The sequence below is a fragment of the Mugil cephalus genome, chromosome 4 (genome assembly GCF_022458985.1).
Source record: "Mugil cephalus isolate CIBA_MC_2020 chromosome 4, CIBA_Mcephalus_1.1, whole genome shotgun sequence".
Taxonomy (NCBI): domain Eukaryota; kingdom Metazoa; phylum Chordata; class Actinopteri; order Mugiliformes; family Mugilidae; genus Mugil; species Mugil cephalus.
Genome location: NC_061773.1, coordinates 9,781,036 through 9,808,994, shown reverse-complemented (window position 1 = coordinate 9,808,994; position 27,959 = coordinate 9,781,036). Strand labels below are relative to the sequence as shown.

Here is a 27,959-nt window from a genome sequence, read left to right as displayed (position 1 = left end):
AAAATAGTGATTTATTCTGACACAGAAATTTAATTTAAAGATAACTGCTTATTTCATCCTAATTCAAAGACACAGAAAAGAATCCAGAGATCAGTCTGGAAATGTCCTTTTGGGGCTTTTATTTAGAAATTTTTCCATCCCAAATTCAAATGGGTACAAGGAAATGACAAGGCTGTGAATCACCATGGCAACAGTGTGAATTCCCAAATACCCACCGTACCCGAGACATGACAGCTAGTCTACGAGCTTTTCATTTCCCATCGGAAACAGTCAATGCTTTCTGGAATATAAGGCCGTTTCTCTCCCCCTCAAACATCAGCATGTTTTTTGTTTTTCTTAAATCGACGTAAAGTCACTTGGAAGTGTTTTCGCTCAATTCATACAGGAACACAAAAAAAAATAACAAGCTAAATTACAAACAGGTCATGATGAAATAGTCTGTTCATATGTCACGGTTCATCTGGCCCTCTTTGTGAACCCGTGACGTCTTCATTCGATCCTCTCGTCCATGATGAAGTTACTCCAAAACGGCGAGGCCTCCGACCTCCTTCACGCAGACCTGTGCAGTCTCTTACCTCGTCATCTTCCTCACTTTTAACACCTGCGGTCCTTCATCTCGTCACACGTATGAAGAAACAGGGGAGTTATGGGTAAGTTCATGAGTCTCTTCCCACCTTGTTTGCTTCCTCTGTCTTCCCATGTTGCAAATTCGTCTTAAGAGCATAAGTGAGGGGGGCAATAGAAGAGCGATCTGTGGCGTCGTAGATGGAAGATGATGACGTGTTGGAGCAGCAGACGGCAGGGCTAGAGGCCTATTGACTGCAGGGTTTGTCTCTCAGCTGTGTTGAGGTGGCCTGAGAACATGCTGTAACATGGCTGCTGGGCAAACTGTGTCAGGAAGTCCGTGAGGTAAGCCTGAGGAGGAGAAACGTGATACAATGCAGGTCAGACATGATGATGTAGGTGTAATGAAGGGATGGATACTCTAAGAAAAACAGGTCAATGAGAGCATGGAGAGAGCAGCAGGTTAACAAACACTCAAGTAAAAAATTCTAGCTGAAACACTAATAACGTCCACATCCAAAAAATAAAACAAACAGCTAAAGGACTTTCACCATAAAGAGTAGATTACTATTGCCATCATTTAACTGCATACATATGTAATATTTCACATTTGAAATGCATTTATTCAGTCTTTAAAATTATACACTTTATATATTTTTGTGTTATTTTTATGTTATTATCTTTTTTTGTAGGTGGGAGATCTTCTACCTCTGCAGTTTATGCACAATTTCACAACTGTGCACATACAGTCTAACTTAAGTGTAGGAATAAGTGCCGTACACTAGAATCGGCCCATAGCCCTGGTTTCTGAAACTAGAATAAGACGCTTCCATGTTCAACACACGAAGAGGTTCCTCAAAATAGTCCAGTGAGATCAGGGACAGGAACACGTATGTAAACACACTCAATGATCCCAGTAATCTGCAGGTTGTTAGGACCGTGTCCATGTTTATTTATTTAAAGTCAGTGTGGCGCTGTTGAACTGACTGGATTATTTCGAGGAGTTTCTAATAGTCGATTCTCAGTAAAAGATGTTTACATAATGAAAACTAAACTGATCACACACTCTGTAAACTACAATTTATGGCAGCGTTGTTGAATTAGATCAGCGGTTCTCATTAATAATGTCTGTTCAGTGAGTCATTACAAGAACTCAGATTACCCTTAATTGAGCTTGTGTCCACAGTATTTAATCACCTGTGTGTGTGTGCGTGCATCAGATTGTTTTACCATGAGGAGCCCTGATACATTAGTGTAATACACTGATTAAGTCAAGTATCCCTGTTACGTTTGTACTTTAATGAAGCAGTGACTAGATTTTTCTGGGAATCTGCCCCTCTCTAGTCCATGTGTAGTGAAAATAAATAAATATATTGATAAAAACAGTGCACGGACAACCTAGAGAGTACAGTCGTTCAGTATGAGTTGGAAGCCTTGGTCTTAAAGACTAATCCACCACCGCTGGCACCCTTTCACCCTAAAGCCCCTTTATAACTGGAGCACAGAAAACTCTCCGTCACTGGCGGCGACGAGCGCGTCCAACAGCGATGTGTCTGAATCCTCCCAGAGAGCAAGTCTGTGAAGCCTTACTCTATTTATATAATAACACTACAGTAACATTTGCTGCTATGATGGGAACACGAATCATTGACAAATGCAGAATATCTCCACACACCTCTCACGACCTCGGCACGATTTAAAAGTCTCATAACAGCAAATACTTAGAAAGATAATAAAGCAAAAGTACACAATGCCTAAAATACTGTAGCTATACCATTCATTCATTCATTCATTACATGTCAATACAAACATGTGACCTTCCCTGACTGACTGCAGAGTTGTCAGCTCTGGTGAATTAAGAACCGATGTCTTTTTTTATGAATATTGTCTGTGACATTTTATTTGACTGCTCGTGAACTAGATTAAACCATCTTCAAACTGGCAACAAAGCCCAGAACAACTCACACGTTGAGAACGAACTAAAAGTGGCTGATTTCTAATTAAATAAACTTACTAACCACATGGCAGGTTGAGTTAAATATATTCTACTGTCTCTCCGGTTTTAATTGAAGGGACACAGTCAAATCTCCTAACAAACTGAAAAGCTCCGAAACTATTTGCTCGTTGCCCATTGGTTTGTAGCCGACAGTCGATCACTAGTGGAGTGGTTGCAGTAAACTTTTAAAGAACTCTCCGTTTGCGTCTCATGTCAACCAACTGCATCGGATCCTGTGATCGTTTGCTGCCTCAAAGTTGTGATGAATTAATTGTGGCAAAACAAACATTTCACATATCATTGCTACATCTGGCTGAATTTCATGGTGTCTTCCTGTGCGTCCATTCATAAAGACGGTCTTTATTTACCGTGTCCTGCCTGTGATTCAATCTGAAACAAGAGTTCAAAGCTTATGAGAGTTTACCTGCAGATCAATCTGATTTATGGGGTCTTTCAAGGCATCTGGATCGTCCTCCTCATCGTCCTCATAATAATCATCATCTGTAAATGAATATGATGAGAAAATGATGATGAACGTTCTACAGCAAACACTAAGACAGAGGTGTGTACTGCTAAAAGAACTAAAACACAAATAACTAAGACGATACCGTATTTGTTAGAGGCGATGAGATCAGAAAGTAGCTGCCCCGCCAACCCTTCATCCTCCTCATCGTCCTCCTCCGCCTCTTCCTCCTCGTTGTCCTCCCACATACCGCTGGAATCTGAGACACACCCACGGAACAAATAGATTATTATTTTTTTTAATTTTACGGGCATGAAGAGAGAGGAAATACAAGAAAGGGTGAATGATTTAGAAGCTTGTCCATCACTTCTGACCATTAAGAATACTAGAAATACTAAAAACACTAACCCAATTCTCTAATTGTAACTTTTTACATTTGGTTAAGTCCAATATAGATATGAGAAAATATTCCAAAACACATACATCCATCAGGCATAACATTATGACCACCTTCCTAATATTGTTATATCAGTTTGGGATCTAGTGAATTTGGACACCAGGTCAACACCTTGTGCTGTTTTTTATGTTTTTTGAGTTGTTCCTAAATCGTTTTTGTGTCTGTGTTGGGCTGCATCCTGCTGGGGATGACTGCTGCCATCAAAGAGTGTTATTGTTACGGGTGGGGGTGCCCGGTCTGGTCTAGTCTGGTTAAAGTAACATCCACATGAATGAATGTTGGATCCAAAAGTTTCCCGGTAAAACATTGTATAGTCGTGAGACAATACTTCTCCTGTCAGTGGTTTTAATGTTGTGGCTGATCGTGTATATAATCACTCATTGTGTAACAGACCGACAGGATCAGGTACAGAACGATGAAGCCTTTCTAACATTTCTGCTCACCTTGGCTCCAGTCCGCTGCGTTGGCCCTGCTGGCGTTCGCCTCCACTACAGTCGACAGCTCATTAATGATCAATTTGAAGACCTTCACTAATAAAGGAATGTTGGTCCATCGCTCCGGGTCTGTTGAAATGAATCAAGAGCATAGACACAGACTTTAAAGCGTACCCACACTTCCATCTATAACGTATGTTGAAGATCGTCTCGTGTCTTACTCTTGGCAGATTTGGAGCGTGTGCGGATGCCGTCGTCAGGGTTGTAGATTTCTTCCCCTTTCACCACGATGTCTTGGAGACGTTTGTCGTCTGTGTTGAGGCCGTGCTGCAGCAGCTTACAGAGGGCAACCGTGCTGCAGGAATTTAAAAAAAACAGATGAAAAATATTTGAAGATAAGGCAGGAAAGGCGAGATTTTTAAGAAGCCTATTTGAGCCATTTCAGTCTGTCAGTGTATTTGAGCTGCAGTGAAAGCAGAACGTGTTCATGAAAATCTGGGGAAGACGGGATCCATCAGTTCTCTATGTACACGCTCAACAGGGTTAACACAAAGAGACAAACACTCATGTCCACCTAAGACCAATTCAGGATCACATCAGCTAAAAAGGCTCGGAGGAAGCTAAACCTCTTCAACATCAATATTTATATTAAACAGAACTGAATACAAATCAGCACAGGCTCAACTAATACCATCCATTTGACACATTTTCAACCGAAGCGCTTGTATAAAATAACTTTTATACAATTTAATAAAGTGGTTCAAACTTTTTAAATCATCTGTGAAAAAATGGCTTTTTTGAGGAGACAGAAAAGCAGTTATTTAAAATCTGGAGATGAATTTACAGCTGGAGCACTTTCAAAGTGTCGCACTTATTTATACACAACAAAATTGTCAGAAACTAAGCTATGAGCTAGTTTGAGCTACAATGCCTTTTCGACTACACCTGGTTTTAGGTTATTAACTAGACTGTTGCATTCAGATTTAAAAAGGTGATATGAAGCGTCGTCTTACCTGACTTTGCCCTCGTACTGTCCGTAGAACAGGTGTTGCCTGCTCATCCACTCTGTCATGACGAACTCCAGCGCTGGCTTCCCCGTTGGTCCGGGCAGACTACACAAGAACTCCAGCAGAGGCTCCAGCTGAGAGTGAACCAGGTGGGCAAACACCATGATCAGAGACTGCAGAGGAGGAGGAGGAGGAGAAAAGGTGAGGTGGTTGAAGTACCTACATGTATTAGAACGTAGAAAAAGCACAGAAAAACAAGACCCAACGTGTCGCATGCATTAACCGTCGCCGCTCTCCGTACCTGCATGACACTTAGAGTCTCCGCTTGCTGCATCTTGCTCAGAATTGCTCGGAGGATCTGGTCCAGCTGCTCCCCGAGCTCCGTTCCCGCCCGAGAGATTAGAGTGGACACCAGTCTGCCCACGAAGGCGGCTGTGAACTCGGAGGTCCGGGGGTCCAGCAGCTGGTTGACCACCTGCATGACGTACCAGAGGCCGCTGTTCCCCTGCTCGTCCCTCCACTGAGCGATCTGCTCCAGGGCAACGGAGACGTACGCCCGCAGGCACTCGCCGCCGTTCTGCATTATCGTGTTGTCGTCGGTGCGTAAGGTGCACTGCGCCACCACGGGGAACGCCTGGCACACCAGTATCTCCGACAGAGGGGGTTTGGTGTTTCGGACCACTGTGGTCAGGATGTCTATGGAGGTCTGTGGACGGAGCAGCGGCAGCAGGTTGGAACACAAACACTTTCGTAAGCCTCAGGAAACATCAACCTGAAATTATTCAACTTAACGGTTAGTCACGTGATTTAGCTTCTTTGACCTTTTCTTCAACTATTGGGAACTTTGACCTTTTTAACTACAATTCAAACAGAAGAGGAAGAAGAAGTTTTGACACTACAGGGACATGGTTTTGGTTTATAGCTGACCTAAAATAAATAACTACAAAGATCAGGTTTGTCTATAGCCACATACAGATCCGATAATTAAAAACAATACCTGGATGAACACTTGCCTAAAAGGTAAAAGAAGAAAACATTGGGGGAGGAGGCTGTTAGAATTAATCTGATTCTCTTGGGTCAGTTCCTGTGTCAGCTTGGCCGACTGCTCATTTGTGCTCAGACTGATATAATCCTCATAACTGCTGAAGCAAGGGGGAAGTTTTTGTCTTAAATAGGTAAGCGAGGAAGGAATGAGTGGACAAAGTGAACATTTGTGTTTGCAAAATTAAGTGTTTTCCTTATGGCTGACAAAACATCTCAACTTTAAATTTTCACTGACACTGTCATCAACATGTTATAGGCTTTCTGAGGTCATTCCTAATTAGTTCTTTTAAGACCACTGATTATTGGGCCCCACAGCAGAATATTACTGCTCTGCCTAACCCCCTTGAAAGTAAATAAAATAGTATCTTTGTTCCACTTCTACTTACAGCGCAAAGACCGGAGGGGATCTTGTCGGTGGGAGCCTGCATGATGCTGACCAACGTGGGGATGAGACGCATCTGCATGGGCCCCTGGCAGCCCTCGATCTGTGCCAGCTCCTTAAAGATGTCCTGAGCCAGGGACGCCACCACGGGGTCTGAGGAGAAGAGAGGAGACAGGGCCTGAGAAAAAAATAAGACACTGATCAAACATTCATCTCTCCAGCTTATGTCCCGGTCTTCCTCTGTGACGCGCTCGGTCAGAGCTAACTGAACTGAACTGCTGCACTTTGCCAAGAGAAAAGGAAAAGGATGGTGTAAATAAAACAACACTCGGAGAGGAAGCGCTACGCAGAGCTGCATTCATACCATTGTTATATTTGAGGAAAATAGCAATGGTGAGGGGGCAGATCTTATTCTCGGCGCTGGTGGTGAAGGCCGGGTCCACGGTGCAGACGATGCACAGCGTCTCCATGACGAGAGTCAGCACCTCGGAGCTGAACTGAGCAGCTAGTTGGACCAGTCCCTCTAGGATGCTGGGGAGGAAGGGCTGGAGGACGTGCGTGCTCTCCGACAGCTTCAGCTGATCACAGTACCTGGAGAAAGACGTGGACAGTAGGAGTCAGGAGTCATTAAATCTATAATAAAAAGACGTAGTTAATGAATCCTGTGTTGAATCACGATAGCAAAAGTGTTCTGTGCTGGAACGGTGACACTTCAGAGACACAGCAAACTCACCCCCAGATGGCCCTGACTGCAGAGATGCGGACGGAGGGCGGCTGGCTGTCGTGGAGGCCGCTGACGGTGGCCTGGAGGAACTGCTGGATGAGTTCGGGAGACATGGCTGCCGTGAAGCGACTGGCTGCCCACAGAGCTCGGCCAAGGAGAAACGGAGACGCCGCTGGGAAAGAGAAAACACAAACATAAGACAGTGAAGGGCAACCAAAGAGACGACACAGCAGCTGAGTGTTTATCCTTTAAATTTGACATGTACTGTCTTGTTTTTTGGGGGGCAACAAATTCTTAGAGAAGTGACTCTTACAGAGTTCTCAGTTATCAAAATTAGAAGATTCAGATTAGGGCACAGATACAACAAAAATCTAAAACCTGCATCTCTAATTCTTTGCAGATTTTACAGATTCTTGTGGATCTTTTAGGGAATATTCTTAAGTTTTGCTCCTGTGCGTCTCTGTTGACATGATCAATAGTTATAATACGTATAACACACTTGATCTACCAAAGGTCAGTTTGAGACGCACCTGCCAGGTTGAGATCGGCCAGAATGACGCTGGCCAGAAAACCGTGCATGTCAAACTGGATCCGACCGTTCTTCACATTCTCTGTAATGATTGTCTTGACTGAGCCGAGGGCCAACATACAGGCCTCATGGATCTTCCACCTGATAAAAAAAAAATAATTAAACGTTTCCTTGTCTCATCTCCGTGATGTGCACATTGACCACATATTGCCTGGCCTGAGCATGTTGCAAAGCGTCTTTAAAGTCTCCCCTCACCAGTGCTCATTGCCGCTGTTCTTGGCCTGCTCTGCCTCCTGGAGGTGTCTGGTGGCAGCTGCTGCCAACGCCGCTGCACTCTCATTCTGAAACTCTGCAGCGACAGCCTGCAACCAGAGATCAAAGGTCAGCATCTTTAGGACACTTCCATGGTGAACCAGAGGCTGAAAACTGGGCTGATCAGCAGATTTTGGTCTGAAACTGGTGGAAACTAGAGGAGACAACGACTTCCAAGTTTTCACTGCTGCACAGAATCACATATGGTCCATAGTAAACAACTGTTCTTTCCAAAGACTAAGGCTGCCTTCTGTCTGTAGAGGCTATAAGAGGTGGAGAAGGTTTATTTCTCCAGGTCTCAGGGTAAATACAGCTGCCTCGCGGACATGAACATGCTGCCATGTCATTGCGGCGATCATGTTAGTTTCTTCTAGTTCATTCGGTTTAGCACATAAAAAACTATTTGCCTACAAACTAGTGCACAAAATGCATTGGATTACGACACAACAGTGTCTGCTCAATGTCTGGCAGCTGCACTGAAATATTAACTCACCGAGGATATTTTAAGCTACTGATGAATCACTCAAAAGGGGAACAGCTCAATTTTGAGCAGACTGTACAAACACGAAGAGTTCGCTGTACTTTGGGCTCCTGCCACAGTTATAGTGACTCTCACAGTCAAAGTTCAACCAGGTGCAATTTAATTGATAGTGAAGCTAAAATTAGGAGGAGACTTGATCTAAAGGAGCAGGCACAGCTAACAAGCTAATAACTACGGAACACCTTTATTTATTATGAAGGGTTTTATAAAAACCTTCTAATGTCACTCTTCTTACGATCAATGCAGCCAAACTGTTTGCTGGTGTTTGTATTATAAAATGACAATAAAAGGAAAGGTGGATAAACTTTAAATTGGGAGCAAACCTCTCACCTTTCACAGACACAGAGGTTGGACTGCAGCAGCGCAGGCTGATTGTTTGCAAGGCTTCAGAAGTTAAAGTCTAATGTAAGCTTCAATCAAGGAGCAATTATTCATTTAGGACTGTAATGGATAGATTTGTTTTGTTTTCATGTTTTTGTAAATGAAGAACTGAAACACAGAGCTCAGCATGTGGTTGGCAACATAAGGAGAGGACAGCGTGCGCAGCTTCAAGTACCAAACGGACCAGCCAAGGAATTCTAGTCAAACGTGTCTTCATGCCCTTTGAAATCCAGGCATTCAGCGCATGTCGTCCTCCACTTTCAACACTGGTGATTAAATAACAAAACTCTAACCACAAGCCCTTTCACCTGTGCCATACTTCATCTGTAGTGTGTTCGAGCTCTCATCTCACCAGCAGCAAATCCTGAGCGGAGATCCTGACAGAGTAGGAGAAGGTGTCATCGTCCTCGTCCTCAACGAACTGCTGAGGATTCGCCGTCCACACTTTGATCTAAAGAAACAACACCACAAACTGTCAGCTTCAGCCGCATTTACACCTTCACGGGGCTCATGCTTCCATCGGCGTCGTTGCTCACCTGGTCCTCGGTGATCTGCATGTACAGGATGATGTAGTAGATGAGTTCAGGCAGAGCTTTCTTCACCGTGCTCTTGAACTTGTTGTTCTCCAGCAGCGTGTGCACAAACTCGAAGATGCTGAACACCAGGTTCTCAAAGCCCAAAACCTCACCTGCAAAAAACAAAACAGAAGAAAATACAGGATTAAATCAGTGCACTATCACTGATGCCAAACATGTTGCAGTAAGATCTCAGAGGCATGGGGGAGACTGGATGAAGTTTATTTGGTCTGATGAGACCAAAATCTAGCTCTGATATGCTTGTTAATCAGTGGACAAGACGTCACATTTGACAGACACACAACATTACCACAAACACATCGTGGTGGATTATTTAGAGAAGCTTCTTGTCTCTAGGCTGCAGCTTGTTAAGTTAGAGGGTGAAATTAATGCACCAAAATACAGGCAAATCTTAGAGGACAATCTGACTCGGTCGATAAGAGAAACCACAACAATGGCCTGTTCAGAAGCCCAGACTTCAATCCAAGAGATTTGTGACATTTGACTTGCAAAGTGTCCTTTTTTTTATCACTCCCAGTCCCAGTGCAACCTGATAGAGCGTGAGCTGTTTTGTAACGAAGAATGTAAAACTAAGAAGAAGTAAAGCTGCAGCGTCCAGATGTAAAAGCGTGACTGAGACCAGTCCACAGACTGGTGACTGCAGCCAAAGATGCATCTAGTGAATAATGACTTGATGCAGATAATGTAAACAATCAATACATCACTTGTTTTACATTAAAACCTTTTAATTATTCTATATGACTTCGTAGAAACACATTTTCACTTTCACAGTTTTTTGTAAATTCTTGTCAAAAAGCCAAATTATACCAACACTATGATTCCATTCACTCTTTTTATTCTGCACTGTAATTACAAAACAACATAATGACGTCAGTTCAACTCACCATCAGAGTCAACTGGATCTTCCACTTCCTCTGTGTAGTTGACTTCTGTTCTTACATAAGTGAACATCTAGTTGAGGAATAACACACTAAATGTTTTATTTTCTAGTTTACTCTCACAGGTATATTGTGTTTTCTCATTAGGATATCCTGTTAATGATATAATGTTTACATACAGTGCATTGCTTTAAAAAGTGATCTTGCTACGTAAGCATGTGGCTTCTACAAAACAGGATAATCTGCTGCGGTCACGTGAGTTAATGGTTTAAACTGGTTGTTCTGAAAGGAAAAGAAAAGCAAACCACAGTTAAGTGTCTGTAAACTGAAAAATGCCTCAAAGGAAATCAGACCTTTGTGCGGTCAGGTTCTTTCACCCTAAAATGGAAGCCTTCGCGTCACGTGGGCAGCGGTGATTATCCCAGCGAGGGACTAGCTAGCACACAGCTGGCATTGTAAAGGATATAAAGCTGCACTTTCGGTCAGGGTGTTCCACACGATGGGGAGAATCTGCTGCATGGACGACACCATGGGTTTGGGGAAGTTCTTCACCAACGCAGTCACTGCCTGAGAGAGGAAAAAGAAACGAAGATTTAAAACTCACAGCCGCCATATAAATGAATTACACATGACGGACAACTACTGCGAGCCATAATCAAGTTTAAAAATATTAAAAGGGAGACACTGCAGACGAATACAGCTACACACAGTTATTATCACCAATGAAACATCAAATAGCAGGAAACGATGCTTTCAGGAGTGAAATGTCGCAAATTATTATTACCCAATATGTTTTCTTTCCACAAGCAAATTAGCCTCAGTACAGTTGCATTTCCCTTTGTGGACAAATATAAGAAAAATGTTGTCCAGACTTATCTTAGATGTCTGCGACACAGCTAACAATTAAAACATTTGAGAGGGGTCATGTTAACTGTGTTCGTTAAAAAACATCCTTATGAATGCCCCCCCATGGGGTATATACCACCCCCCTTATGTATTTTATAATATGTCTGAGAAAACTGGTGACGTTCCAGTCGTGTCATTATTTCATTACATTGTTGTCACCTAGTCCTTAGCTTCTACATGGCAACAGTTGCTAGGCAGCGGCGTGCGGCTGATGTTATAACTTGTGCGCTAAACATTCTGTGTATAAAAACTCCCATGTCGTAACCACAGGCCCATGAGTTCCAATAAGTGGCAGCAGAAGAAGAAACCACTCGATAAGTCTTTGCTCCACAGAACCTCTCACCTTCAGGACTTCCATCTTGAGGCCGCTATCAGACGAGGGTCCATCAGGCATCTGCAGGGCCTGCACAAACGCTTCTGTAAACTGCTGAACCACGGGGAAGATCAGCGCTTTGGCTGCACCCTACAAACACAGATCATCGAACAGTTATTAACAAATCAAACAGTGTTCATACTCTAGTAATGACGAGTAACTTCTGAGACTGGATTCCCTGAAGTGTAAATGTTCAAATTTAATCTTTACCATCTTTATCATCTAATAACTGAAAGACAAACACGTGTCTTGTCGAGCCCATCTCACCTTTTCCAGCTCTTCGATAGCACAGATGAGGTTGGCACAGGTGGTGAATATCTCCACTGCTCTGGAGCGGGTGCGGATACTGTAAACCTGCAGGGAGGTGGTCCAGAATGATTATTACAGGTTAGTAACCGATTACAGGAATTTCTATGTAGACTTGACAAAATGTGTGCGTGTATCCACAGAAAAGTTAACACATGTATTGTTTAATTTTTTTTATTTGTCTGAAAGCAGGGACTGCGCCAAGACAACCACTATTTCCAATTTTAGCTTCATAGTTTAACTGACTGTTCAAACAGAGATGAAAACTGGTGAGATTGAACTGTAGTTTGAGACTGTACTGTGTATCATCGCTGTGAAACACACTGTGGTGCCAAAACATCCCATAAAAAAAAGCTGTAGCTGTACGTACCTCGGCCATGGTGAAGATCTTGTACATCTCAGGTAAGATGACTGGAGCCACCAGCGGCATCTGTGTGTCAGTCACCTCCCGAGTAAACTCTGAAAACATTTAAAACAACAAGGAAAAACACATTTTATTCTCCTTATAGTTCAAGACGTTTCAACTCTTAAACTAATGAAGTGTGAAATGTGAATTGGTCTTTTTACAGCACCTGGGTTTAGTTCAGATAACTTAGGTCAAAATGTGGATTTTGTTACACACCTGTGAGGACCCTCATGGCCCCGTGCACAGCGTTGACGTTGCCGCTGACCAGCATCTCCATCAGGAGGGTGAACAGCTGTGGCCACGCCTCGGGCCAGTCCCAGTGGGCGATGGCGGACACGGCGTATGCAACGCTGGAGCGGACTTTGCTGATCGACTCCCGCAAACCACCTGGCAGCAGCTCCCTGATGGCGGCTTTAGCCTGGGGGGCGACAACAAGAGATTAACAACATTCGGTCACAAAGTCTAGTGCGCATGAATACTTTGGAAAAATGGAAGTAAAGCCACAAAGAGAAGAAGGAACATACATGAAGATTAGAAGGTATTCAGAGCCTTTCACGCTTCTAAGCAAACTTTTTGTTGTAGAATCAATTTAAATGGGTAAAACTGATCTTTTTCACATCAATAATCTAGCAGCTATTAGAAATGTAATAATTAGCAAAACAATATGGAATATAACAATAAAATAAAGTGTGCGTTATATCCAAAGTGGACAGTGTTGTTACCTGATCTGTGGTTTCTGGAGGCCTGAATTTCTCTGACTGGGAACACCAGTGAGTCTCCACATACTGCTTCAGGATGACCGATGCCAACTGTGAAAACAAGCAACCAGACAACAACGACGACATTGATATTTGTTAAAATTTGAATCTGACACGAGTGCTGGACATCAGATGCTCCACTGTAAACGTCTTTGTTTAGTTTGTGCTCACCTGACGGATGGCGAGAGCTCCCTGAGGGTCAACTGTGAGTTCTGCCAGGTGGACGCCAAACTCTACGGTGCAAGAAAGGCAGAATATAAATACATGGATAAAACAAAAATCAGTCGGCTTATAGCGGTCACTGTAAGACAAGGACACCGTTCCTCGAAGCCCTGACCTCCAATGATAATGTTTCTAGGTTACACAAACGACAACGATCCACTCCCACCGGAAAATGTTGAAAGCCTGAGGAATGCCACATGAATGGTATTCATGTAGACGTTACTTAGACATGTAGCACCCACCTAGACCAGACCAGAAACCCCCACCCCATAGTAATGACACTCCTTGATGGCAGCAGCCATCCTCAGCAGGATGCAGCCTGACACAGACACACACACACACACAAAAAGGGGCACAACACAAGGTGTTGACCTCACTAGGACCCAAGCTGATCTGTGGGATGCACTGGAACAAGTCAAATGTTTTGGAGGCACAAGGGAGACTTACACAATATTAGGAAGGTGGTCATAATGTTATGCCTCATAGATGCATGTCTCTAAATACTGAATCAGTGACTTCATTTATTGTCGTTGTTACTTTTCCAGTTATTTATAGTTGTCTGTTAAAGTCTGTCTGCCACATCCCTGGCTGTTATTAAACACAACAAGGAAGACAAAAAAAAAGTATTCATCGGCCTCTCCGTTATTCTTCATTGTGAGCCTGTGCACCAAAATAAGAGACAATACTGAATTCGCTTAACTTGCACAAAGCTGACAGACTCCCCCTCCCCCCCTCGCGTGTACCTGCCGTGGATTCACAGAGTGCGAGATAAACGTGTAATTCAGGATCAGCATCGACCTCGATGGTCTCTCTCGCTGGGTTTTACCAAGAGTGACATCAGGCGCCAGAAGACAATGTTAATGCTGACAATCGTGCAGAGCGGCAGCCTTAGAGAGGGGGGCCAGCGGAAAGGGCCCGCCTCGCTGCGACGGTGCTGCTGTACGGCCGACAGACAGCGTGCACAATTAGCCTTTCAGCAACGGCACGAGGATTGCAGGGCAGACAATGGAAGGGCTAGTGGAGTTTAAGCTGCAGGCACTGGGTACTGGACACATATATCCCAATTTAGTTCATTATTAGAACAAAAGTCAGGGGGCCGTTATGAAAATTAATTCCCAGACACACCAATTTTTTTTACAAGAGGGAATGATAATGAGTGTCTTCTAAGTTGATCAACTATATGTGTAGATCAGAAAATAAACACTATTGCTGAATTTGTCAGAAGATTATTTTCCAACACATCCCCCACTGTATAAAACTCACTGCATTCAACCCATTTAGGACTTGGAATGGTAACATACAACAAAGTTTACCAGCTCTGTTCATTACACTCTTGGCTGTTTTTCACACTTTTGCTATATCCTTACACTTTGTGAGTAGACGGTGTAAAGTATTTTTTATGCATGTTTGTACTGAATACTTCTTAAAAGCACGGATGTGATGGGTGATTTTGCATCACCAAAACAAAGGCTTTTCTACCTCTACTGACTTGCATCACTTTACATTTGAACCTTGACACATTATCCTCAATTGAAAAGAAGGGCTGCTCTTGTGTGTGTGTGGACATTTATTTAGTGCAGTAAAGTAAATAAACAAAAAAAAAAAAAAGGTAATAACTCGGGGACCGTGTGGGTCCACCTTTGTCTCACACTCTGTCTCTTGGCGGACACAGGAAGCTGGCCGCTGGTCAGGCGGAACCCCCCCCCCCATCTCCCGGGAGACGTCTTCGCGGGAAAAGCTGTCAGTTCCAGGGGTTCGGGAGTTGCCATGGCGACGGCGGAATAAAGTAACGCAGGTCTGAATTTAGGAGCGTCCTTATTTCGAGGTGCACTCGGCGTTACTTTCGTGAGTATCGTTACTTCCAGGAATACTCAACGTTACTTTCAGGTGTACTCAGCGTTACTTCCGTGAGTATCGTTACTTTCGGGGGTACTCAGCGTCCCTCTAACGGTCGGGATGCTGTCATGTCACCGGTTCAGTGTGTAGCACATTTTAGCTAAACATAGTAGCTACTTTAACCTCACGCACAACTGACACGCAACTTAACGTAAAGAGTTTTGCTATGTTTATTAGTATTGTTGTTTATTGCTGAACGAGAAAAATGAGCCGGGGTCCACTGTGCCCCTGCGCCGCTGAGGCCAGGAGTCCCACACATCTCCCATGTGCTTAATATAACTCAGTAGCTAGGGCTAGGCTGAGGCTACAGATGATAACACTGGCAACGCGATTAGCCGCTTTCCTGTCAGTTTGAGCAAGGCAGCAAAAAGCCTCGCTAGGGGAGGCACTTTTTTCACGAGTTTTCAGGCCAACTTAGACATCAGTAACTTCTGAGTGGCCTACTGTTAGCTACAGGGGGTGAAAACGGCTCCCTGGCTAAAGTTAGCCCCGATAGGAAGCTGGCGACAGAGGCCCACGCTGTTCATTAGGGGCAACACAACGGTGAAGTCCTTCCAGGTAGAGTTTAGAAAGAGGCTGCCGCTCACCCTCTGTCACTTCCAGGACTTTGATCTGCTCCTCCGCGGCGGCGCGCACCTCCTGAGCCGGGGACAGGATGGCCGTCAGTGTCTCCATCAGAGCCTCTTTCAGTCCCTGCTGGACGGGGCCGGTGGACGAACCGGGACGAGCAGAACCCGCCGCACTCATGTCTGCCGGGTTTTCACTCACAGCCCGCTAAACTCGGTCAGTCAGTCACTCAGAGTCAGTCAGTCAGTCCACCGCTGCCGCCACCACCAACCATCAGCCAACCAGCCGGGGAGGAGCAGAGAGCCACGGGCAGAGGCGAAGCGCGCCAATGCGTGGGAACGCGGAGGAGGCGGGACTTGGAGGGAGGAAGCGCCCGGTGAGACCTCGTCCGGTTCGGGCCCACGTGCTTTTCTTTTTTTCTTTTTTTTTTTTTTAAACGTGTCTCTGTTTTGTTTTTACCTCTGTCTCCCTCTTGTGGAGCGGGGGAAACGTTGACTTCTGCAGCTGTCTAAGACATCACGAGTAACAATACATTTTGGTAAAATCTTTGAAATTTTACACTTTCGTACTGACTAATGGGGTTTTTAGAGACTTTGTTTATTCAGATAGATTGTTTTATATGTACAGTATATAATTATATACTCATATAATGATATAGATAATACTGATAATACACCAGTTAGTAGAAACTAAATTTGATAGATTATTTATTGTGTATTAGGTTTGTTTTTTCTCCCACAACATTATCTTGGTGTGTAACCTGGCAGTTTAGGGGCGGACAATGAAGAAAAAAAGGGGATATTTCGGGCTCTTTTTAAAGAAAAAAAAAAACAAGTCCAGGCGAACCCCGGCCCTTATATCAGCAGCCTAACAGCTCCCAACCTGAAGTTAGTCAAACAAGTCAGTGAGGTCGGACACAAGAGTCCAATCTAACACCAAGTGCTCAGAGGCAGTAAACTGCCAAGTTCAGATACTGAAAAGTGTGAAAACACATTGAGTTTGAGAGAATAAGCCTAATTCTGAATGTTGATTCAGCCTCTAACTGAATGATTTTGTATTTTAATGTTATTTTTATTGCTGTTGTTTTTACTTAGACTGTATGTATAGCTTTTACAAATCCATTTCATCAATAGAGACAGTAATTTGTTTCACTCATTGGTCTCCTGTATGCTGAACCTTCATTATAATATGGGCATCCTGATAAATGTTATGTCGTTTATACTGTCTTACCAAGTTGTCATTAAAACAGGACGGTAGATTATATTGACAGGCTAAAACCTTACATCTATTTTAAACACAAGTAGAAGACTGGCATGTTATTCTAACGTCTTATACAACAGACCATTAGGAGTATATTGCTGTTATTGTAGGTAAAATAACTAAGTTAAGATTGTAGCCAGTAGTAAGTTGTACACTATACAGCCACACACATGCACAAAGTATTCATGTGAGTTCTACGATTGGTGGGAAGTTTAGGTTTTGATTTAGGAATATCTGTGGGTGGTGGACACCTCACATCACAAGCATCTGTTTAAGACCAAATACTCACCAAGTTCTTGTTAAAAGTGGTTGCAGATATAATGTTTTAAACCAGTAAAAGTCTATGAGTAAAGTATAGAGAAATTATGTGACTTATCTGAGGGCTTCTTCCTTTGTAATCGGCTGGTGGGAAGTACAGAGTTTTTATTTAATATCTGTGGGTGGGTCACACCTGAAACTCACGTGACGAGCACCTGTTAGAGACCAAACACTCACCTGCAATTTTAGGATGTTGTTCAGATCAGATCAGAGCGATGTCCTCATTTTCCAGGATTGTTAGCGGTTCTCTAACAACCCATTCATCACAGCCAGTGGGCCGGAAAGTCTGGTCCAGACTATTGTGCTGTTCCCATTTGTTCTTCCCATTTTAAACGCGTTCGACTCTCATGTTTTGACACAACAATGCCCCAGATGAGGTTCATAAGAGTGTAACCATCCTGGTTGTGATTGTTGTGGTCAGGCCTGGCATCAGTGCCCAGCCTCATTAGTGACTAATGCCACACATGACTTTGGTTTTACACATTTTGTGTCAGTTACATGGTTTCAGCTGAAACTCCTACATAGTCACTTTATCAAGAGATGGTGCAGTATTTCGCAGATGCACATGTTGTCATCTCCTGATTGTGAATCCTCCCTGCATCCTCTGTTAACAGTTGTACAGTCGTCTCCCCTGAGCTTCCAGGCTTGAACTTTCATTACCGACATCTCACTTCTCTATTCTTTGCATGGACAAGAGTAACATTAAACCACTGTGGAGTGAAACAATAGTGCGATTCTTCGTGAGGCGTGACCGTCCTCCCGCACACGCTGTAACCCTGGATGAGGAAGGGTCGTGTTACTGAAGGAGGAACCATCAGCGTCACCTCACAATCCCGTGGCTCCAACAAGAAAACAGGAGGCTTCTCAGTGACGCTGACACAGTCTGACTTGTTTCCATCTTCAGAGGATGTGCTCCTTTCTTCTCCGCTGGTTCTCCATCCTTACATCAAATACTGCAAGAGATTCCTGATCACTTTGAGATTACGTACCTACATTTATCTACAAACTCTTTGAACTTATTCATACCAACATCAGTGTGGAGGTGTTGGCATGAACATAAACTGTGTAACGTCTTTTCTCCTATCATCACTAAACTCGGAAAATATGTCGAATTATAAAATATTTGATTGTTACAATGACGATATGCTCAACTGATGCCAGCTAGTGCAGGTTTTGATTTTCAGACCAGAGAAAATGAAAACACTCACGAGTTTATGATCCTCAACAATCCACCTCAGGAGTTTTGAGAAATAAAGCCTGGTGGCGTATTTGTATTATTGACCAAATCCCCACGACTAAACTAAACTCCGCACTCGCTGCCCCGACGTCTTCAGTGTGCTCAGATAAAATACAGCCACAGTTTAGTGTAGAGAGAGTTGTGGAGCAGAACGTTTTCAAGATAAAAAACAAAAAACAAACAAAAAAAAACAACTGTGATTGACGGGTGTCAGAAACAAAGATTAGCTTACGCTGAGTTGCCAGTTCATTAGGTACGTCTTGCTGCAGTCTAACAGACCAGCTTTGTAATGAATCCATAGTGACGTTTAGTTTTTGTTGAAACAAAGGTGTTGACTGAAGTTCCCTGGCATCATGTTGATGCAGGTAGTTTGTGTTGCACATGAAAAGCTTCATTAACTGATTTAGTTTGGAACATTTACTTGAATGAGTTCATTCATTTGTGTTTAAGCTCATATAAATGTATTCAACATGTTTGTTTCCTAAAGAATCACTGTGTAATTGCTATTCTTTATTCTTTGTATACAAAAGTCTCTAAGATCTAAGTCACAAATTGAAAGTGTGTTTTTCTCAGAAATCCAAACAGTGTAACTTTAACGTCAGCTCTGTACATTTTCTCTTGGAGACGGCTGCTCAGTGATCGATCATGCATCTCTTAACTGCACAGCTTGTTATTTAGAGTCTCCACAGATACCTCTCATGACCTTATAAATGCAAGGAGTTTCTTATACATCCTTTCTGGCGTTTTGTTTCCCCATTTAGTGACAAACGGTGACATAACAGACACTGATTTAGAGAAACATCTTCCTGATTGCAGGAATCTCTGGTAATATGATTTAAAAATATATTTAAAAAAACACATTTTCTCTGAGCATTATAATCTTGACAGGATTTACTGCAGGGCTGATGTGTTACACTGCATTAAACCGTGCGTACCTGATAAACCGACAGCTGAGTGTATGTGTTGCAGACTCCAGGCGAGTCCAGGAATGAACCAAACATTAGTACAACCGTGTCCTCTTGTTTAAGCAAAAAGAATTTGGTTTATGTAGAAACAAGCAATGTTTTGCAATCTGATATTTCCCTCTCCTTCAAAAGAGTTAAAGCTAAAATGAAAGAAAAAAAAGAAAAAAGTAATGAATACCCACACCCACCCGCCCTCATTGCACCCAGAACTGCCACCTTCTGAAAACGTTTGCAGGCGTTACTGACAGAAAGCAAAGAAACCCTGGGTGACAGCTCACAAGGGAGATAGATATAAGTGTACAGCACATATATATATAAAATATAATATCTGAAATAATGTATATGTATATATATATATCACATATATATACATATACATGTATTAAATTGTGTTAGGGTTCAGTATCTGTCACTCCACAGCATTAAGTTGGTGTGTCTGATTATTTTTCTTCCTTCATTTTTTTTTTTTCAAATCCTTATTATATAGACCAGAGGAGAGTCAAAGCAAAACAAATGAATCAACGAACAAACAAATGTGGGGAGGGGAGGGGGGACTAAGCAACAGACGAAAGGCCTCCGCCTCTATCTGATGTCCCCGTCTCCCCGGCGCCCCCCCACCCTCACCCCCGCCCAGTGGAGGGGTGAGCTCGCCCAGACGAGGTGGGACAGACCCGTCCAGCTGTACAGCGCAGTTAAACATAACTTACATATTAGCTCTCTCTTTTTTTTTTTTTTTTTTTTTTTTTTACACGTACAGTCGTGATCAAGGCACAGGGATCTTCTACAAGTTATTTTTTTTTTCTTCAATAAAGTTGTACAAAATAATACATTTTACAGTCTGTACAAGAATAATAGTCCAGCAGTAAAATAAAAGACAGACGTACTTAAAGCCGGGGTGGGGGAGGAAGTACGAGAGGTGAGAGGACAAGACGAGAGGTAAAAAGGGGAGAGGGTGGTTGTTGTTGTTGTTGTTGTTGTGTGGATAAGGAGGGGGATCGACGAGAGCTAGAGCGCGTGTGTGTGTGTGCGCGTGTTAGTGTGTCTGTGTGTGCTCCCAGGTAAAAGTGTTGCGTCCAGTCTCGACAAGTCCTTAACGTCATGCTTCCTTTTTGATTTTTTTTTTTCATCTCCTCGTTAAATAAACCCTCTCCTTTTATTTCCCACATGTTGAATAGTTGTTATAGCAGCAGGGGCAAGAGGGGCATATATTGGTGTGTGTGTGTGTGTGTGTGTGTGTAGAGATGAGGGGAGGGCAGGGGCCTAAATGGTGCACAAAGGCAGATCACGCACACAGTGTACACCGACACACAACATAGGGAAAAAAACAAAAACTTAAAAGTTGAATTGTGTTATTACAGGAATATATAATATTTATATTTATATATATACATATTTATATACACACATATATAAATATCTATATATATATAGCTTGGATTTTTTGCACTGCATTAAGTTCACTGGTATGCATGAAGTTATGCATTGTATATTTTTTTTAATCCTTTTTTTTTGTCGTTCTCTGCCATCCCTCCTTTCGTGAAGAGCAGGTCATGTGAGCCATGTGGTCTTATGTTCGAGTCACGCTCACGTCCACAGGCAGCCATTAGTCAATTAGTCCGTCTCTCCGCTCCTCCAGGGGCGCAAAAAATAAAAAGGCTTACAGCCCCTGCTCTGTGTCAGTTTGCTGCCCTCCGTGTCCCTTCTCTCTCTCTTTCTTCTTCTTCTTCTCTGCCTTCCTTCGTCGTCAGCACGCGGTGAATAAACTCCCCTCTCTCTCAGAATGAAATTCACTTCAGCCTCTGCTGCCGACTGTGAAAAGCAGGTTTTTAAAACGACCATTATGCATATGTGTGTGTGTGTGACTGCGATATTAAAACCCACCTATGGGTCTGAACGTCTTATTATCCGTAGTAGTGTGTGTACCTGCGAGTATCTGTGTGTGGATATATATCTGAGAGAGAGCTAAAAGGAGAGATCGTCTACACTGAGGGATTCCAGTCCCGACCCTCTGTCCCGGGTCAAAGTGTAGCTGGAGTACAGTCGTCTGTCCAGGTCCAGAATAATAGTTGATCAAACTGTTGTTGGTGTAGCCGTCATTTTTTCCTCTTTTTTTTTTTTTTTTTTTTTTTAAATTGAAAAAAAAAAAAAAAGTATTTCCACAGTTCACGTTTTTCTGAAGCCGTGTTACCAGGAGAAGTTGGATGAGTTCGGAAGGGAGGGCAGGCGGGCAGTTGTTAGGTGAAGTTTGGTGGAGGGGTGATGCAGGGGAAGGGGTGTGTGTGTGTGTGTGTGTGTGTGTGGCGGGGGAGGGGGGAGGGGTGCTAGGTAGGTGTATAAGTAGAGCAGGCGCCGCTGCTCATCACAAAAGCTCGTACTGCCGTAGGTGCATCCTCTGGATGATGTCGCGACAGTCGTTGAAGACGCGCCGGATGTTTTCCGTGTCGACCGCGCAGGTGAAGTGGGGGTAACAGTAGTGGCGACCGTCCCCGCTGGCTGTGCTGATCCTCTGAGAAAGACACGGACAAGGACAAGTTAGGGATGGACCCCGTCTCACTAACACCCCCCACACACCGACGTCGTGTTTTTCTTGGTGTTACTTATCCTGATTGTGATTGTTTGATTGTTTTCTCCTCGTGTGCTCCGTCTCATTGGTTTCACTCGTGTCTCATCACCTCTCTGCCCGTGTGCGGTTACACAGTCCTGCCTTTCCTTTTGTCTTTCATCAAGTGGTCTGTTCTGTTACCCATCAGTTCATCTGTGGTCTTCCCTCAGTGTTTTGATTGTGTTTTTCTTATGATTCCATGCTGGCACTCCCTCCAGTTTATTCCCTTGTGTTTTGACATCTTTTTGGATTTCTACATTACTTTCGTTGTACTACTTTATGTCGGATTACCTCTTGGTGAACTTGGATTAATAAGTCACATTAAAGTGGTCTCTTTGCGTGGGCTTCGGTCCGAGCTCGCCGTACTTCACCACCACAACATGTTCATTTGAAACTATAAGTAAGGATTTTCTCTTACAAGTCAACTATAAATATCTGGGACCATGTGATCAAGTTTGTTAGTACCACCTTTATTTAATTATTTCACTGCCTATCCTTGTGCTTCTTAACATTTTAACCGATCTGCTATAAGGCATATTGCCCTAAGAAAGTGAAGTGTCAAGTCTGAAGTTGAATGGATGAGGTAATGTCATATTTTGCCTACAAGTTATTTTCACTAACCTTTGTCACAGGATGTAGTCTCTGATGACCTTATTTCTTCAAGTAAAGTTGCGCATGCAGCTCATCGCTTGTTCAGTCCTTTACTGGTTGTTTTGGAAAATCAGTTCTCCAACGCTTCTAACCACAATCAGCCACTTCAAAACCAACCGACCGCTCCAACTACGGGCACTGCACCAGTTTTTAGTCAATCATATCAACTTCTAATGTCTTATTCATTACTTCTGCCATTTTTTTTCCCCTTTTAAAAATCCACTTTGAGCTTTTCCACTCCTCGTTCATTACACGACTCTATGCAAATTGTTTGTTTGCTTTAAGGCAGTGGTGTCAAACTCAATCAGAGACGGGGCCAAAATTAAGAACTGACTCCAAATCACGGGCCAACCGCACTGGATATTTATGTAAAATGAGACACAATTTGTCTTGTCAGATGTATTATCAGAAACCAACCACACAGAAATATCAATTTGCTGTTTTCCAAGCCACAACAAAGAATTTCGACTAAAAGATGTGGTTGTGTTCCAAACACTTGTTGTCGTTAATATTTAAGTAAGTTTTCTGTTCGCCGTGCGTGCTAACAGTAGGCTGTTGTCTGCTAAATGGTACAGCGTTACTACGTCTTTGTGTAAGAATCTCTCTTAACATATTGTAGTATTGTAGCTTTTATCGGTTAGCGCATGGACTGATTGAGCTTCAGAAGCTGCTCCCTCCAATTTGGACACTCGTGAAAAACTATTTTGATGAAATTGCAACTCATGCCGCACGGTAAAGTGAATGAGACAACTAAAACGATGTCAAATAACGTGAAAAGAACGAAAAAAGAAAAGCGATCAAAGTCATACAGGTAAGGCGAGCGTTACCTGTGTGAATCTGAGCTTTGTACACACCAGAAACTCGTCCCGTATGAAGTACTTCGCCCTGGTAACGCGGGGATCTTCACCTGGTTCGGGTATTGCTGTTGGGAAAGAACAAACTGGTCACATTTCAGTCGCCCGTACACTGAACTACTACTGAACAGTCAGAGTACAGCATCGCTCCTCCTGCTTACATGCACCACATTAGTTAGAACAGCACCAACCACAATTATTTCACTAAATTACTTGAGCAACAGTATTTATCAGTGTTGTCTTTGTTCAGAGTAGAAAATGAAATAAATCTGAACAAGATCTGAAACCATGAAGTCACATGGACTGACATGTAACGCAGTGTTTGGAAGTTTTTGGTGAGGACATGCCACGTCATTACAGCTTCATGGAAAACTAGTGGTGGTGACCAGTTAGAGTCGACCAAACGTCCAAGCTAATCTTACCATCATCAGGTGTAGTGTAGCGTGCAAACTCTGGGAAATACTCCTCGATTTTGGACTTCCCTGCCAAAACCTTCTCAGCCAGTAGGTCCTGTTTGTTCAGGAAGAGGATTACCGAAATGGTCCGTAGCCACCTGAGGAGGGAAGTGAACGAGTTGAGGGACATGTGTCTTTAGATTTAATTCACGTGTGTGTGTTTCAAGTGGAGTTACGTTTTACTGGACCCTGGCTGTAGCACAAAGCAACAATTTACGGTGTGGAATTTCTGATTTAAAAGGGACAAATATTCAGCTTTCACACAATATTCACACTCCAAACGTGTTTATCTGCAGCGCTTTGATTAAGTGTGTGTATCACCTATTATCTGTGATCCAGCTGCTGGGCCAACGGTGACACTGTTATTTCCCAGAAAACAATTTAAAAGTACAGATGACTCATCCTGTCCTAGGGGGCGTGTACTAACTGTACTACTTTTTTCTTCCAATGAAACGCTTCCTCAAATCTTCATCTTCATCTGCCTTCACCAGCAGCACCGCCAGCTTCGGATCTCAGCTCGGGCTCAGACATGCATCCTGGGGGCGGGGCTTGATCAGGCCACTGCAGCTGACCACTCACAGCAGGTTGGACTTTCCAAGAAAGAGGAAGGTCTCCCCAACTCCCCAACTGCTGCTATAGAAAACGGCACTCTGATTGCTGTGCTATGGAGATTGTTTAAAGAGTCTTTGTGTTTTGTCTGTTTGATTCCACACAGAAGATACGAGACGCGATGGCACGGAGGCAGCACGTCTCTCTCACAAAAGAAATATAAAGTTTTACATTTTGTGCAAACAAGGACAAAAACAAAGAAGAAAAAAACTTGAAGATCCTGCACAAAAAGATGAGCCAAGTGGAGATTCTGTCTTATGGCAACACACTAATAAATGTCGTTTGTCTTATGTGAATCCAGGAATTGATAGTATAAAAAGGCAAAATACACAGTCACAACTGTGCAGGGGTGCATCACATTGTCACATGTAGGAGGTATTGTAGTTGTGCAACACTTCATCTGCAGACTGCAGGACAGCAGGGGTGTTCAGCTTCTAGTGGTGGTCCTCTAACTCAACACTGACTTTCTCTTCATTCGGCCCCACGGCAGGTTTACACAAAGAGGCAGATCTTAAACACTGCAGACTTTTTTTTTGTCGTCCCTATGTTATGTCGAGCCTACTACCAATAAAAGATTTAGCTTCTGAGGTGGACGCTAAAAACATGCTGGCAAACTGAATAACAGAATGCCATAAACACATTGTTCACCACCTGTTCTCTCTACGCCACCTTTTGATAAGTGAGACTGAAACTGATCCCCAAAAGAAAAAAATAAAATAAACAGAAATATCTGACCTGTTGTTCCAAATGTTCTTGAAAAGATTGAGAGCTTCCTGTAGTCTGTTAGTCTGATTGTCTTCTCTGATCACCATGTTGTAGCTGCTACTCGCCACCACGAAGATGATAGCCGTCACATCTGTGTCACAAACACCAGCACCGTAGAAAAACTTGAACACACTGAATATGCGGCACAGCTACTTGAACACTGCATGCAACCAAATGCAATTTCCTGGACATAATGAAAAGTAATTGAGCAAATAGTCATTATTGCGAGCTGCAAACGTCCTACCGTTAAAACACTGGATCCATTTTCGGCGTTCATCTCTCTGACCTCCGACATCGAACATGCTGCGAGAAAAGGGAAGTGAAAGGTATAATTTACACTAAAAGAGCAGAGTGAAGACATGACAACAATGTCTGGTGAAGAGAAACAAGGCACAGTCCACTCAGGTAATGAGAGAATTAAAATTATTGTCCATCTCTCTTTGGCTCCTTTTCATAGAGTGCGTACTTCCAATATAAAGCCAATCATGCATACATAACAAGGTGAGTTTCTTTCACTACTACACATATGTAATAATGTGTGCTGAGTTTGTCGTAACTCACTGGAAATTGACTTTGTCTATTTGAAATCTTGTCTCGAAGATCCCAGACGTCAGTACTCGGCATCTCAGCAGGTCCTGAATGAAAGGGAAGGAATATGTGTGTTAAAGAAACTGGAAGTGGAAAGAATAAATATCACTATAATATTAACACAGATGATATTAATGTTAACTTAGACTTAGACCGACTTTAATGATCCACGAGGGAAATGACTTTGTCACCACAGCTTACTAACATATTAAATTAAACCCTGAGCTAACATACAAGTCCATCTTCAATCGGAGATTAGTGCAAATTTTATTTATTTGACTCATATTCACAAACACCGGCTGTGTCCGAAATAACTCCCTATTTACGTTACATTCACATATGTAACATACACGTTTACTCTCTGCTATGGCATGTATGTGACAGTGTCTATAAATCCCTCACAGCTCCTGCAATAGACACTGTATGCACAGTCCACACGCATGTTTCTCCAAACAATCCCACGAGACAATGCGTCACATGTTATATACACAAACTTTTCCACCGTGTGGTTACACAGCTGACAAAATGATAATGATTTCACGGAGGTGAGTTCATGGTTTCCACGTCCGTATGGATCACTTTGTCGTCTGCTGAAGCTGGAAACCCTGTACAAACATCTGGGAGCAATCTGCAAACAACTGCACATGCTCGTTCGCACACCGCATGTGCACCGATCGGCCATAACATTATGACTGACTGGTCCTAATCACTGGGTATTTGAATTACCTCGTAGTCCCGTCAGCGGGCGGGATATATCAGGTGTAAAGGGAACATCTTGTACTCAGTGTTGATGTTAGAAGGAGCAAGTGGAAGGATTTGAGCGGCTCGGACATGGGCCATATTTTGATGGTTAATGCTGGTTCTGATAGAAAGATGTCAGAACACGTGGGGTTGTGTAGCCTCCAACTAGTTAGTGTGTCCGTGCTGTGCCGCTCTGTCTTTTACTGAAAGCACCAACAATGGACACAACAGCATCATTACGAAACCACAGAGCAATGGAATAGGGTCTCGAGAAGTGTGTTATCTTTTGCATACTATATATGGCCAGATGTCACTTAGTTGGAAAACACGGGGGGTTGTGTTCAGTCTGTTCAGGTTTTGGTAACTTCCACATAGATGCGACTCAGGTTCCCAGCAGAATGTGCATCATTATAGGGTCACCAGCGTTATTCACTTCACCGGCTGGTGGTTTTAATGTTGTGGCTGATCGGCGTATGTTCACACCATGGACCGCGCGACACATTCTTGATCATATTCTGGCCGTTTCAAGTTGTTCAGCCAAACACAACAAAGACAACAGAGACAGTGTGACAATACCACAACCCTGAGACTGATTCATTCATTTCATTTTATCGGTTTCGTATATATATAAGTTCTGTGAAAACTAAAGACCCATGTTTACCGTTGACCCCACATCAAAACGACCGACTGCGTTTGAGTCTCGAGCGTCTCACCTGATCAGTGGGTGTGTAGTCGTTCTGCCTCACCACGTCAATCCGGTCTAAGAAGCTGCAAACAAAACCGAAAAATACAACCAGTTACAAAAAGGCTGCTCTCCTACAAGAACATAATAATAAACATAAAACAACAACATTAAAATGGAACACGGTGTAATAAACTGCCCTCCTTCAACAGCAGTACCTTAACTATGTGTGAATACAATATAACGTGTTAATGTACAGTAGTAGGAGAAGGGAAAGATGGAGGACGTCGGCCTCTGAACGGCCACAAGGGGGCATGTGTTTTAATTCACAGCGAGATCAGAGGCAGCCAGTCTGAGTCACCAGCAGTCGTTTGCTCTGTCAGACCGGAGAAGCCTCGTCAATGGAGCCGCTGTAGTAGTACTTACACAGGAGGAGAAGTGTGTATCTGTGCGCGCGCGAGGCAGCGCATGTGCGTGGGCGGCTATGGAG

General features: G+C 43.2%; 2 protein-coding genes and 1 long non-coding RNA gene across 6 annotated transcripts in view; 1 reads left to right on the top strand and 2 right to left on the bottom strand.

Annotated features, from left to right (window-relative positions):
- Positions 1 to 102: 102 nt before the first annotated feature.
- Positions 103 to 16,079, bottom strand: ipo9 (importin 9). Its single transcript, XM_047581790.1, has 23 exons — positions 15,763 to 16,079; positions 13,229 to 13,290; positions 13,022 to 13,108; positions 12,516 to 12,717; positions 12,264 to 12,352; positions 11,855 to 11,941; positions 11,558 to 11,677; positions 10,775 to 10,875; positions 10,315 to 10,373; positions 9,371 to 9,522; positions 9,187 to 9,285; positions 7,856 to 7,962; positions 7,602 to 7,741; positions 7,081 to 7,243; positions 6,712 to 6,938; positions 6,352 to 6,500; positions 5,223 to 5,627; positions 4,928 to 5,094; positions 4,136 to 4,269; positions 3,924 to 4,043; positions 3,169 to 3,282; positions 2,985 to 3,061; positions 103 to 915 (listed from the first exon to the last, which is right to left on the bottom strand). Exons 1-23 carry the CDS (start codon positions 15,920 to 15,922, stop codon positions 805 to 807), a joined length of 3,132 nt encoding a protein of 1,043 aa, XP_047437746.1. The 5' UTR covers positions 15,923 to 16,079; the 3' UTR covers positions 103 to 804.
- Positions 16,006 to 21,624, top strand: LOC125006079. Its single transcript, XR_007112529.1, has 2 exons — positions 16,006 to 16,118; positions 18,016 to 21,624. It is a non-coding gene; the product is annotated as an uncharacterized LOC125006079 (long non-coding RNA).
- Positions 20,305 to 27,959, bottom strand: part of LOC125006078 (guanine nucleotide-binding protein G(s) subunit alpha-like) — a 32,509-nt gene continuing 24,854 nt past the window's right edge. For 2 of the 4 annotated variants that reach the window (XM_047581791.1, XM_047581794.1), the window contains 7 exons: positions 27,501 to 27,555; positions 26,020 to 26,093; positions 25,703 to 25,761; positions 25,429 to 25,549; positions 24,052 to 24,182; positions 23,603 to 23,697; positions 20,305 to 22,028 (listed from right to left, as the gene is read on the bottom strand). In XM_047581791.1, the coding sequence (XP_047437747.1) occupies positions 21,882 to 22,028; positions 23,603 to 23,697; positions 24,052 to 24,182; positions 25,429 to 25,549; positions 25,703 to 25,761; positions 26,020 to 26,093; positions 27,501 to 27,555 (682 nt within the window). In that variant the 3' untranslated portion in view covers positions 20,305 to 21,881. The remainder of the gene's footprint in view (positions 22,029 to 23,602; positions 23,698 to 24,051; positions 24,183 to 25,428; positions 25,550 to 25,702; positions 25,762 to 26,019; positions 26,094 to 27,500; positions 27,556 to 27,959) is intronic. The other 2 variants (XM_047581793.1, XM_047581795.1) reach the window with 1 other exon arrangement.

Excerpts from the sequence above, each read along its gene's own strand:
- ipo9 (XM_047581790.1), bottom strand. The coding sequence starts at position 15,922 with ATGAGTGCGGCGGGTTCTGCTCGTCCCGGTTCGTCCACCGGCCCCGTC. Across the intron at positions 9,286-9,370 it reads TGCAGATCACCGAGGACCAG|ATCAAAGTGTGGACGGCGAA; the intron begins GTGAGCAACGAC and ends TTGTTTCTTTAG. Across the intron at positions 6,501-6,711 it reads TTTCCTCAAATATAACAATG|ACCCCGTGGTGGCGTCCCTG; the intron begins GTATGAATGCAG and ends TCTTCTCCTCAG.